The sequence below is a fragment of the Erythrolamprus reginae genome, chromosome 1 (assembly GCF_031021105.1).
Source record: "Erythrolamprus reginae isolate rEryReg1 chromosome 1, rEryReg1.hap1, whole genome shotgun sequence".
NCBI lineage: Eukaryota > Metazoa > Chordata > Lepidosauria > Squamata > Dipsadidae > Erythrolamprus > Erythrolamprus reginae.
Window position 1 is genome coordinate 321,359,123 of NC_091950.1, and position 14,224 is coordinate 321,373,346.

The 14,224-nt window shown below is 40.4% G+C and overlaps 1 protein-coding gene across 1 annotated transcript in view; it reads left to right on the plus strand.

Annotated features, from left to right (window-relative positions):
- PPP1R14C (protein phosphatase 1 regulatory inhibitor subunit 14C) overlaps window positions 1-14,224 on the plus strand; it is a 77,398-nt gene that overhangs the window by 61,235 nt on the left and 1,939 nt on the right. Inside the window, exons 2-3 of the mRNA XM_070740037.1 lie at window positions 4,253-4,336; window positions 6,015-6,047. Of these exons, the coding sequence (XP_070596138.1) occupies window positions 4,253-4,336; window positions 6,015-6,047 (117 nt within the window). The remainder of the gene's footprint in view (window positions 1-4,252; window positions 4,337-6,014; window positions 6,048-14,224) is intronic.

The following is a 14,224-nucleotide window of genomic DNA, read 5'->3' on the forward strand; positions in this document are numbered from 1 at the left end:
CTTGATCCAATGTAATTTAACCTAAGGCATACTTGCATTGTCAGGCTGATGGTGAACCTATGGCACGGGTGCCACATCTGGCACACAGATGTCAGGCTGTACAGAACAATACAGTTTTCAAGGTATGTTTGAAGGCTGGGGTGCTGCAGAGTGGAGCAACCATGGGATGGGGTATTTCAGCATACCGTCCGCCAGATATTGAATTGGGCATGTCAAATAAGGCTGGGGAAAACATGTTTGGATGTATCTGAGTATAAAACTTCGCAAGGTTATCAAGGTGGCATTCTCTGTGGGGGCACCAGCCCTCTGGAATCAATTCCCCCCCCCTGAGATTCGCACTGCCCCCACCCTCCTTGCCTTTCTTAAGAATTTAAAAACATATTTATGCTGCCAGGTTTGGGGTCACAAGACCCTAGCCTCTGGTCAGTGAATGTGTAGGATGTTTGTAGTGTGTATCTGATTGTTTGATTTTTTTTAATGTTTAGCTATTTAAAATATTTTAAATTAATCATTTATGTTAATTGGATTTATGTATGTTTTATATACTGTGTTTTTAATTGAAATGTTGTGAGCCGCCCGAGTCCACGGAGAGGTGCGGCATATAAGATAGATAGACAGACAGACAGACAGACAGACAGACAGACAGACAGACAGACAGACAGACAGACAATTTCTACATTCATCACAGATGCAGGATTTAAACAGTTAGATCATGTATACAACTGCATAGCGCAGGTAGAATATTCACTTGGATAGTGTCAGGATCTTACAGTAGTCTAGAGCAGTGATGGCGAATCTTTTTTTCCTCGGGTGCCAAAAGAGCGTGGGCGTGTGCTATCGAGCATGTACGAGTGCCCACACCCATAATTCCATGCCTGGGGAGGGCGTAAACATCTTTCCCCCTCCGGAGGCTCCCTGGAAGCTGGAAATAGCCTTTTTGCCAACTTTTGGTAGACCCAGTAGTCTCATATTTCGCCCTCCCCAGGCTCCACAGGCTTCCCTGGAGCTGGGGGAGGGTACAAATGCCCCCCATCCCCCCTGGAGGCTCTCTGGAAGCCCAAAATGTCCTCCCAGAGCCTTTGTGTGAGCCAAAAATCAGCTGCCCGGCACACACATGCACGATGGAGCTGAGCTAGGGCAATATCTCGTGTACCAGCAGTTATGGCTCTGTGTACCACATGTGGCACCCGTGCCATAGGTTCACCATCACTGGTCTAGAGCTTTCTGTTTTGCAGAAGATGGCTGCTTTCTGGCTAATCATACATCCATCTCTTTTAATGAGAGACCTGATCATTTATTTCATGATATAAAGATGGGTTCACAGTTTGCACTTCCTGATAGAAATGTTTACATATACAGTATGTGTATTTATCTAGTCTGTCATAGAACAGGTTGGATTAGTTATCTCTTTACTGCAGCAGCTTTTGCAATTCAGTAGACAGCTGTTTAGGAAAGTAACACTTGATCAGGAGGCAAGAAGTATCAGGCATCGTAATACAATGACTTGGACAGCTTGGTTTTGGATAGAGTGGTCTATAAGCAACTTCTAATGACTTTCTTGCTATCAAATTGGCGCATATTCTTTATATACTTATTTTTTTGTCTATTGTACTTCTGAGTATCCTGACGAACTTTACCACATGTTTCTCTAAGTTGTTCATGTGCTATAAACTGAATTGGCATGTGTTTGAAGTTGGTCCCTGGGCATATCAGCTTCAGAAAAAGAATAGTGCAAATATTTCTGAACAAATTTTTGAGATGCTTGGACCTAGAATCAACAAGTTAATGGAAGTACTTATCTGTACTTAGTTCTTACTTTTACCGTACTTACTTCTCTGTACTTTTAAGAACAATGTTATTGTTCTTAACATTAGAATAATGTTAAAAAGAGCTTTGTTAAAACAAATAACTTAGAAGATTCATTCACATTAATCTAAGAATTGGTTCCACAATTGTTGGTAACATAAAAAACATTTATTTATTTTTTATTGGTTTAATGGAACTAGGTTTTGTTGTCTTTCTTGGCTATGTTTTGGCAGTGTGTGCCCCAAAGAGTTAACTGTTATTGCTTTTCTCACTCAACTTCATCCACTTCTTTAATGGAATCATAGAATCTGTTTTAGTAATGTGCTTGGACTACACTTTTTGTATGGTTCTATTTTAAGAGCGGCTTAATTTCACACAAGATCTCATTCCCCCTTGATTATACTGAATACAATTATAGGAGGTAACTTATTTTCCCCCCGAAGCTGGCATGATCGTCTGGGGAGGGGAGAGAGAGAGAGAGGCAGTTTGTTCTCCTAAGTAAATTGCCTTTCTTCCTTTTTGTCTTCTCTTCCTTCCAAGTACACATTTGCAGTTGTTTGGCAAGTGCTGATCTAGCTTTCAAGAGATTTAGAACAGTGCAACGGAATGTGTGAATAACCTTGAGGAACCAGGGGAAGAGAAGCTGCCTAAGAAACAATTGGACGAGAAAGGGATGAATCCTCAAGGACTAAATAAGTAGAGGGGGTGGGGGACCACAAATTTAGGCAGAATTGGTCCCTAATTGATCGCACATTTAAAAAGTGGTAGGGAAAGTTATACCTTCAGATTGAAAGATTCTGTTAATGTAACTTTACAACAATTTATTATTTTTTTATTTATGTCAAGAATTAACAATATTCTAGGTCAGTGATGGTGAACCTATGGCACAGGTGCCACAGGTGGCACGAGGAGCCATATCTGTTGGCATGCGAGTTGTTGCCGTAGCTCAGCTCCAACATACATGTGTGTGCCAGCCGCCTGGTTTTTGGCTTGCACAGAGGCTCTGGGAGGGTGTTTTTGGCTTCCAGAGAGCCTCCGGGGGGGTGGGTGGAGGAGGGTGTTTTTACCCTTTCCCGGCTCCAGGGAAGCCTTTGGAGCTTGGAGTGGGCAAAACATGAGCCTACTGGGCCTACCAGAAATTGGGAAACAGGCTGTTTGTGGTCTCCAGAGGGCCTCCCGGAGGTGGGGGATGTTGTTTTCGTCCTCCCCAGGCATTGAATTATGAGTGTGGGCACTCATGCATGCACGATAGCGCATGTGCATGCTTTTTCGGCACCCGGAGGTGTTCTAGGTGATATTCCATGTAAGGTAAAAAAAGATTGTAAGGTAAAAAAAGATGGTGAATATGTAAAATAGTGATAACGCTGAGTCACAATGACTAAGCTGATTGGGCCAGAGCATTATAAGAAGGAAATCACCTTTGCTGTGGATGTGGGGTTTTTTGCGTTTGTTGGATAGTTGGTTGATGGTTTAGTTTGTGGTCTGATTGAAGCATTAAGATTGAGCTGCGTACTGGTGGTAAGAGAGTTAAACCAGAGTTAGTATAACAGCTACTTGTAAGTAAGGTTTGTTATACCTTCATGTACATAGTTAAAGTGAAGTATATTCTGTAAATGGAAGAAAACGAAAGAAAGTATTTTTTGAATACACTAAAGAGTAAAATTACTTAAACCCGTTCCTGCTGAACTGTCTTCATTATTTATCTACTTTGGTTCCTGAGTTCCGGGCCGAGCATTCTGTCATCTATCCACTTCCTAACCACTCGCTTTCAAACGCAAATATTTTCCGGACAATTTATTTATTAGATTTCTATGCTGCCCTATTCCTTGGACTCAGTAAGGTAGAGCTAAGTAGAATTAGCTTATGTAATCTTGCTTCCTTTCTGGTTTACCTGTCAAACTCAGCGGTGGGTTGCTCCCTGTTTTCCCCCGTTCTGCAAACTGGTAGTAGTGGGAGGCTCCGCCCATCCTCCTGGAACACATCTGTGTATGCACTTGTGAACCCACTACTGGTCAAACTGCTCTTGGTTTCCTTGGGATAAATAAAAGGGATTCCTACAATGCAAGTCTGAGTACATGTCACCTACTTTACAACGCTCAAGTGCAATTTTCCAGCTCTTGGCCTAATTGGCAGGGGGATAAGATAGCATGTCCCAGGTCTTTGCCCGGAGATCTCATGTTACTGTTTTAAAAAAATGCTGGGCTAGGCATACCTGCTTCCCTTTTATATGCAGAGGAGTGGCCAGCTGGCTACAAGTCTAACCTGGCCCGGTGCCAAATGTCAGGAGAGTGGTTTAAAAGGAGAGAGTATGTGTGTGTGTGTGTGAGTACATTATTAGAGAGAATGAATGAACTGCCATTCAATTGTTTTGGAGCTGACTAAAAAGAAAGTGAAAAATACAGCTTAAACGCAGTTGAATTTCTCAGCCAGCTTCCTTGTTTTCTAGGAAGAAGAGATGCCAGACGTAGAAATTGATATTGACGATCTTCTGGATGCTGCTAATGAAGAGGAGAGAGCCCTCAAATTACAAGTTAGTTTGATTTTTAAGATTTTTAAGAGATTTGGGAGAATGGCACAAATACAACAGATACAAACTTAAAGTAAACCACTCTAAACTTGACTGCAGGAAATACAACTTTAGTAAATGTTCTGTTGGGCTCTCTGGTAGAATCCTCCCAAAAATTCACAGGTACACATTTCAGACACACACACGTTTGAAAATTCAAAACAATGTTCTTTATAATGAAAATTCACTTAAACCAAGCCCTCTTTTGGTATAGCAAAGAGCACTGGTCTCCAAACAAACTGGTAATTTGTACAAGTCCCTTATCAGTTCTTTGATACTTAGCTTGCAGCTGTGAGGCAATTCACAGTCCTTCTTCTTTCACAAAGTGAAACATACTTTGCTTTGGTTTAGTTTCAAAGCGGGGAAAAATCAGCACACAAAAGGTCAAAGTCAGTAAAGCAGTCACGAAACACAACGATCAGATAATCCTCCACAATGGCCAAACCCACAGGCTGCTATTTATAGCAGCCTCACTAATTACCACAGCCCCACCCAACCACAGGTGGCCTCATTTTCTTTGATAATAATCTCTCCGTTGTTGTTGCCTATGCATGCGTGGCTGTATCATTAACTCTTGTTCTGAATCCAAGGAGGAGCTAGATAATTGATCTCCTTCTGAGCTGTCTGCCACACTCACCTCCTCTCTGTCACTCATGTCTTCTTGGTCAGAGAAGCCTTCATCATCAGATACCACCGGGGGCAAAACAGGCCTGCAGCATGTGGATGTCTCCCCCACATCCACAGTCCTTGGGGCAGGAGCTGGGCCAGAGCTAACCACAACAGTAAACAAGTATTTGATGCATGGAACTCACTACCAGACTCTGTAGCATCATCACCTAACCCCTAAAACTTTACCCTTAGACTATCCACTGTTGACCTCACCCGATTCCTAAGAGGTCAGTCAGGGGCATGCATAAGTGCACCAGAGTGCCTTCCGTCCCCTGTCCTAATGTTTCTTCTTTACTAGTAGTATCATGTATATAAATATTATTATATCTTTGTATACCACCAATACTTATTAAACAAAACAAATAAAAATAAATAAATCCCCTTTTAATTCAGATTGTCTTCTAGAGCAGTGTTACCCAACCTTGGCAACTTGAAGATATCTGGACTTCAACTCCCAGAATTCTCCAGCCAGCATTCACTGGCTGGCGAATTCTGGGAGTTGAAGTCCAAATATATTCAAGTTGCCAAGGCTGGGAAACACTGTTCTAGAGCACCCTTTTAATGTTTGGAGAGCAGATTAATAAAGCACAATAAAGAAGAGTAAAATTAAGTCTTTTACAGCTATGAATTGTGGTATGAGGGTTAGCATTCCCGTGATTTGATGGTATACCTGTATGGGTTTCCAAGAATGTGTCACTGTCTGTCTGGCATTTTCTATTGATCAGGGAAATAGTACACTTTAACATGGGGAATGCTTCACTTATACTTTTGAGTGAAAAGGGGAAATGTTACTAAAATATGGGTCAAAGTATTAAGCTTTTGATTGATGATTGATTTCACACCCATGAGAGAAGCCTGTTTTGTGTATGCTTCCCTTAAAGAAGATGGTATGAGCTATCCAGAAGTAACCCAATTCTTATATATGTGAAAGAGGAATGAAAAATAACTGATGCTTTTATTATTGTACTTCTAGGAAGCGCTCGTAGATTGCTACAAACCTACAGAGGTAAACAAATTTTATATTATTTTGCATGTAAAAATTTGATATAGCCTTCTGTACATATGCCAACTGCAGTTACATATGCTAACTATTCTGATCAACACAGATAATCAAACAAATAATTACTTTCAGTGTTTATTATATGTCATTAAAAATTAAAAATGCAACTCACACAGACTTATGAGTTAATGTCAGATATAACACTGTTTGGTAGTTTTCTTATAAACCTCATTTATTGTAATTCTTTGGATTGGAAAAGTACTTCATCATCTTGAAGGAAAAAACACACACATATTTAAATGCAAGTTCATACAATTTAGAGATTTATTATAGTATTTTCCTACCATTAAAAAAAAAACTTTTAATGGCTGCCACAAAGAATGCAATCAATTCACCTACGTTGGTTATTCCTAGTGTTTATTAGATCATTTGACCTTGAAAACTATTTTTTTAATTTTAGAAAACTAGATTTTGCATTGCTGAATTAATGTATGGAAAAAAAAAAAAAGTATCAATCTTATATTTAGTCCCATTCTTATTCTCTCGCAAGAATGCTTTTACACAGTTGGAAGTGATAATTGGAAGTGTGTGTGTCTACAGCAGCTGTGTGTGAACAATAGGGATGACCTTGAATCAGTTGATATCTGCTGATATAGAGATAAAAATATGCCAGATCTCTCTACCTCCTTATCTCCTTCCCTGTTTTGTCTGGTCCTCCCCACTTAGAAAATGTCATCAGACCATGCCTTATTTTTCAGTTCTTGTGGGGGGGGGGGGGGGGTAAATAGCATGCCTTAGATCAGCGATTCTCTTTTTTAAAAAATTAATATTTTTATTGGTTTTTATAATATAAAACACACACACAACATATTACATATAACATGTGCTCAGTGATCCCACCACCAGACAATCAATCATACCCCACCACCTTTCTTTTCAGTTCTTGGGGTAAAAAATAGCATGCCTTAGATCAGTGGTTCTCAACCTTTGGGTTGCAACCCCTTTGGGGGTGGAACGACCTTTTCACAGGGGTCACCTAAGACCAGCAGAAAACACACATTTCCGGTGGTCTTAGCTCCTCTATCCATTTCCAGGTGGGTCCACACACATGCAAATAGACCACTGCAAAATGTATATATATCTGTACCATTGGAACTTTTGAACATGCTCAGAAGCTGAATTTTTGGCACTGTACATGCGTCATCATCTTCTTTTCGGCTTTTTTTTTTTTGCATTTTTTTTTTGCATGTACGGCGTCCAGCAACATGTCCAGTCACCACCGTCGGTGCCTCTGCCCTGTTGCTCCCACTCGCAGCTGTCGCTCCATGGCTACTGCCCACTGCTGCTGCTGCCGGAGCCCTTTTGCTCCTGCTGCTGGCGCCCCCCCTCCAGGCCCCAAAGCTCACCTGCCGCCGCCGCCAGGGAAGCTCCAGCTGGGGTGGGCGCTGCAGCTGCTGAAAAAATTTGGAAAGCATGAAGAAGGAGACTCAGCTTCCGATCTCGCAACTTTTTGCTCTTTGCACCCTCAGCAAAAAGTTGCAAGACTGGAAGCTAAGCTTCCTTTTTCACGGCATACCTGACCATGTTTTGCGGCACCCCAGTGTGCCGCGGCACACTGGTTGAAAAACACTGCTCTAGATATTGGAACGATTTAATGGAATGAATTTAATCCCTGATTCAATAGATTGCTCTTCTGTTCTGTCAGAAACAAAGTTTAGAAAGCTTCTTCCAGCTACAGGAATATAACGCACAGAACCCCACCCCAAGGCTTTATTTCTATATTGCTATCTGGAAAATAATCAAATTGTTAGCGGCAATTCAATTGTGTTTTCAGCATCTATGCTGTAATTGACTCTATGCCCCCCAAAAATAATAATTAAATTCTTTTTAGGTTTTGTTAGCTGCATTTGGGAGATGCGTGGCCAAATGCATTAAACAAACAAAAACAAAAAAGTGCTATTATGAAAATGATATACTGTATACCATAAGCTTGGTTTTCTCATGCTATGAATTGTCAGTTTTGATTTTTGAATTCAGAGAAGAAAAAACTTGCAGGGAAGTTGCATTGATGTAAATAATTACTTATGTCCTGTAAACCCAGCATATGGGGTATTTGTTACCTCTCTTCCCCCAGAGTTCCTAAGAGCTAAATCTGCTGAGGATTTTTAGGCAGTAATTTTTGTCAGTAGAAGCACAATAGCAATAGACTTAGTTGTGGTAGCGTATTTTGAATATCTTTGCCTGTTAATCTTGAGGCAAAACTACTTCTAGAATTGTAGTCCAGAGTTCAGCTTTTGGGCAGCTTATGTAGCAACACTGATATTCTGAAGAGGTCTGATACATTCTGCATTTGGGTAGGATTTGGCCTACAAGCTTATGTTTAAATCTTTAGTAAAATGTTACAATAGCAAGAGCAATAGACTGGATTTTATACCACTCCATAATCCTTTACAGCACTCCCTGAGCGGTTTACAAAGTCAGCATATTGACCCGAATTTAGACTAATATACCAATACATAATGCTTTATAGCACTCTCTGGACAGTTTACATAGTTGGCATATTGGTCCCAACAATCTGGGCCCTCGTTTTACTGACTTTGGAAGGATAGAAGACTAAGTTAACCTTGAGCTGGTCAGGATCAAACTGCCGGCAATGGAATGCAGAGTTAGCCTGCAGTACATGCAATCTTCCCTATCTGGTGTTGTCTATAGCAGTGTTTTTCAACCAGTGTGCCGTGGCCACGAGACATGGTCAGGTGTGCCACGAAGCTCAGAGAGAGAAAGAAAGGAAGAGAGAGAGAAAGAAAGAAAGAGAGAGAGAGAGAGAGAGAAAGCAAAAGAAAGAAAGAGCGAGCGAGAGAGAAAGAGAACAAGAGAGAGAGAAAGAAAGAGAGAGAGAAAGAGAAGAAGAAAAAGAAAGCAAGAGAGAGAAAGAAAGCAAGAGAGAGAGAGAAAGAGAGGGAGGGAAGGAGAGAGAGAGAAAGACATAGAGAGAGGTAGGGAGGGAGAGAGAAAAAGAGCAAAAAATAGAGGAAGGAAGGAAGAGAAAGAAAGAGGGATGGAGAGAGAGAGAAAGAAAGAGGAAGGGAGAGAAAGTGGGAGAGAGAGAGAAATAGAGCGAAAGGGAGGAAGAGAGAGCGATAATTTTTTGTCCAAACTTTTTTTAGCCGCCCCCCCCCTCTCAATGTGCCCCAGGGTTACGTAAATGTAAAAAATGTGCCGCGGCTCAAAAAAGGTTGAAAATCACTGGTCTATAGGGTGAATGCTAATGTAGGCAGTAAGAGTAGATCAAAGCTCTGATGCATTACATGAGGCAACTCTCTATGATTAGTGATTTAAATGTTTTGTACAGCTGCTCGTAGCATCAGTGCAAAGTATTTGGACGTCTTTCATGGCTGTTTACACACCAGCTTTACCCCTTGCTAAACAAACACCTCACTGTTGGGTTGGTTTTCCATGGCTTTCATTAATTCTCCAGCTTTTTAACATGCAAGATATTCTGTCTTTATCGCTCTTGTCCACATGCATTGGATTTATGCTGCACAAGAAGTGAATGCTGCAAACATTTTTTGTGGTGATGGTGGGAAATATAAGGATGCCTTATCTCAAGAGTAAGCTTGGTGGGTGCCAACAATTAAAAATAGTTTCTATCATCCTAACATTAGTCTTGAGGAAGGTATACTTTGCAAGCCAGTTGTCCACAGCATTCAGGCATTTTCAAATGAGGAAAGGGTAAAATAAAAGTCCAGTAGGAGGTAAAAAAAGTCAATGTTTCAACAATTGGTGTTTTGCTCTAAAAACTATGTACAACTACAGTAGTCCCTCACCTATCGCTGGTGTTACGTTCCAGACCTGGCCGCGATAGGTGAAATCCGCGATGGGGAATTTATCGACTGATAGTACTTATTTAAGTATTTATATTGTAATTGTTTGGTAAGTTTTCATTGTTTTAAGTGTTTATAAACCCTTCCCACACAGTATTTATTTTAGATACAGTATTTAAATACAGTATTTACAATTTTAGATTTGTTTTTTTTTGAAAAACCTGCCGATCGAGTTCGGCGGGCTGTTTAAATCTGCTGATCGACTTCCTCAGAAACCCGCGATGAAGTGAAGCCGCAGTAGGTGAAGCGCGGTATAGCGAGGGACTACTGTATACCTTTTATTGGGCACTTTAGAGTCTCAATCCATTGGCACTTAAAATAGCTTTATTGCCTGGAAAGAGAAGCTCCTGGCATCAGAAGCCTCTAAGAAATGTTTGGCTATTATAACTAATGAGTGTCTTTATGCTATTAATAAATACTTAGTTCCATTTTCCAGATAGCAACCTAAAATAGAGTTGTGCTAAGTGTGAAATTTCAGTGATGGCGTTTTAAGGAAAGTGCCATTAATATTTGAGCAGAAAATATTTGATAGTGCCTTCTGATTTATTCAGACGAAACTTACGATTGGGGAAATCAGTTCTTTATTATGGGAATCAATGCACATGTTTTAAAATACATTACCACAATGCCCAGTTGGCTAGAAACAAGAAGTAGGTTCACGTTTCTTCAAAATTTCACGTTTCTTCAAAAATCACCAACTTGCTCAAATTCTTTCCTCTCCTCTCTAAAATGAAGTTTGGCCCTCAGTTAGCAAAATTAGACATAATTAGATGAAGTGACCTTGTTGATTCTTTTCAGAAACTACCGGAAAGAAATAATTGATTTTATCTCAAGATACCTCTCGACATACATTATGTAGATAGAAACAACGCAGCCTTAATGTCTGTGGAGATTCTCAGTCACTCAGGTCATAGTTATCTCAAAGGTGCTTTTTTTCCCCTCCAAAAGACAACTTTTTGAGAAGGAGGAGGAGGAGGAGAAGAAGAATAAGAAGGAGAAAGAAGAAAGAAAGAAGAAAGAAAGAAGAAAGAAGAAAGAAAGAAGAAGAAAGAAGAAAGAAAGAAGAAAGAAGAAAGAAAGAAAGAAGAAGAAAGAAGAAAGAAGAAGAAGAAAGAAAGGAAGAAAGAAGTAGTAGTAGTAGTAGTGTCGCATCTCATCCTAGAAGCTTCATCAACTGAACTGATAAATGGCACAAGTTCAGCACTTTGGAGACAATATCACCTTAAAGGGGAAAAAAGGAGGATTGATGTGAACTCCACTCTTCTAAACAAGAATACCTCTCCAATAAATCCTGTGTATTCTCTACCACTGGACAGTATTCTCTAGGTCCGTGGTAGCATTTATAGCCATATCGGAGAGCATGTGAGGCATCGCCTATGTCAGCTCCAGTGCGCATATATGCACTGGCCAGCTAATTTTCAATCTTTTAGCGGGTAGGTGGAAAGGCTGTTTTTGCCCTCCCCCAGGCTTCAGGAAAGCCTCCTGAAGCACAGGGAGAGCGAAAAATGTCCCAACGGGCCTACCGGAAGTTTATTTGGGCCTGTTTTTTGCCACTCACAGGCACCAGAGGCTTTCCTAAAGCCTGGGCAGGGTGAAAAATGGCACAACAGGCCTACTGGCAGTCTGGAAGCAGAGGCCTGTGTTTGTGCATGGGGGGCAGCATGGGGGAGAGGGGGTACATGCATCCCCACGAGGGAGGGCATTGCATTATGCGTGTGTGCATGCACATGCACGCTTTAATAATAACAATAAGCTATCACACACACATGTACCCCTTTAGCACCCGAGCCAAAAAGGTTCGTCATCACTGCTCTAGGCCTTTTCTTTTATGAAGACCACTGTATATTGTTATTGAGGGATTTGAAAGCCAATTCATAAGCCGAAGACAGTCAAAGAAATCCTTAAAGGCAAATTATATGGCTGTCCCTCTCGCAGAAAATGACTCTTGTGTGGCAGTCCGAATTTATGCATAAAAACATATTGTTTCGACATTAATCAAGTTGTCAAGTACAGAAGCCAGAATAAAGATCAGTTAATCCTGGCTAAGCCACATGTTTGGCCCTTCATTGAGGTGTCACATAAAGCACAGGAAAATAACACTTTAAAAGATTTCAAGAGGTTAACTAGCTCATCCTTCCTCTCCCCCTGTGCATTTCACGGCCCTCTCAAGCTCCATTGTTGCTGACAGAGGGTTGCAGGAGGCCGTCGCAACCAAAAACCCGGGTCACCGCAGGCGCCCTGACACAAGTGATGTTGAGCTGGCCACCACCACCACCCAGCCACCCCCTAAGGTCAAACACACCCTGATGCGACACCTCTGTTTTAGTGAGAATAGGGAGGATATGCTGAATGGGGATTAAACTGCTAAGGCAAGTGGTCTGAAAATTACATGAGAAAAATATTGCCCTTTGCCATGATGGTAGCAATCACCCTCTGCAACTGAATGAAGCAAGTTCATTGGAATGATAGAAAGAGTTTAAAACTTCTTTAGAGCCGCACATGTTATATGGGCTCTTTCTGCCATAGAAACATAGAAGACTGACGGCAGAAAAAGACCTCATGGTCCATTTAGTCTGCCCTTATACTATTTCCTGTATTTTATCTTACAATAGTTATATGTTTATCACAGGCATGTTTAAATTCAGTTACTGTGGATTTACCAACCACGTCTGCTGGAAGTTTGTTTCAAGGATCTACTACTCTTTCAGTGAAATAATATTTTCTCACGTTGCTTTTGATCTTTCCCCCAACTAACTTCAGATTGTGTCCCCTTGTTCTTGTGTTCACTTTCCTATTAAAAACACTTCCCTCCTGAACCTTATTTAACCCTTTAACATATTTAAATGTTTCAATCATGTCCCCCCTTTTCCTTCTGTCCTCCAGACTATATAGATTGAGTTCATTAAGTCTTTCCTGCCATAGAATCCTGGCAATGGTTTCAGTTTTCTAAAATTCAAAAGTGGTGATTTGATTGGATGTATCTTGATGTGGCAGCTTGAAAAAATAACATTGTGTGCTGAAATGGATAAATTAACATATGAATTAAAAAAACAAAGATGATTCAGACTATTATAAATGTTGGGATAGATTTAACTGTTGGATGGAAAAATGGAAAAGTTCAAAATAGATAGTTAAAACAAAAGATGAAATGATGAAAGAATAAGAAATAGAAGTTTAAATATCGGGGGGAGAAAAAAATGGGGGAGAGAAGAAAAAATCTACTTGAAAGGATGTATAGAAACTGTAAATAAATTGTTAATAGTAGCTACATAAGAATGAATATCCATTAGTATTAATGGATATCACAAGAAATGTAAACTGACCTGTCATGTGACGTCCACTGTTTTTAAATGTTTTTTGTTTGTTATATGTGTTTGTAAATATTTTTTTCTTAAATTAATAAAATAAAAAGATGTAGCAACTTTGAAGAGTATTGAATGGCTGATGGAGCTGATGAAGCTAATCCCCAATTTGCAACAGTTCATTTAGTGAATAGAAACATAGAAACATAGAAGACTGACGGCAGAAAAAGACCCCATGGTCCATCTAGTCTGCCCTTTTACTATTTCCTGTATTTTATCTTACAATGGATATATGTTTATCCCAGGCATGTTTAAATTCGGTTACTGTGGATTTACCAACCACGTCTGCTGGAAGTTTGTTCCAAGGATCTACTACTCTTTCAGTAAAATAATACTTTCTCATGTTGCCTTTGATCTTTCCCCCAACTAACTTCAGATTGTGTCCCCTTGTTCTTGTGTTCACTTTCCTGTTAAAAACACTTCCCTCCTGAACCCTATTTAACCCTTTAACATATTTAAATGTTTCGATCATGTCCCCCCTTTTCCTTCTGTCCTCCAGCCTATACAGATTGAGTTCATTAAGTCTTTCCTGATACGTTTTATACTTCAGACCTTCCACCATTCTTGTAGCCCGTCTTTGGACCCGTTCAATTTTGTCAATATCTTTTTGTAGGTGAGGTCTCCAGAATGTTCAAAGTCACAACAATAACAATAGCACTTAGACTTATACACTGCTTCACAGTGCTTTTACAGCCCTCTCTAAGCAGTTTACAGAGTCAGCATATTGCCCCCAACAATCTGGGTTCTCATTCTATGAATGGAAGGCTGAGCCAACCTTGAGCTGTAAGAATCAAATTGCCAAATTGCAGGCAGCCGGCAGGCAGCAGAAGTAGCCTGCAGTACTGCATTCTAACCACTGTGGTACCACAGCATTGAAAAGAGTGACTGGTTATTGTTTTTCATACTGGTGATTGTAACAGCATCCCTGTGGTCGCAA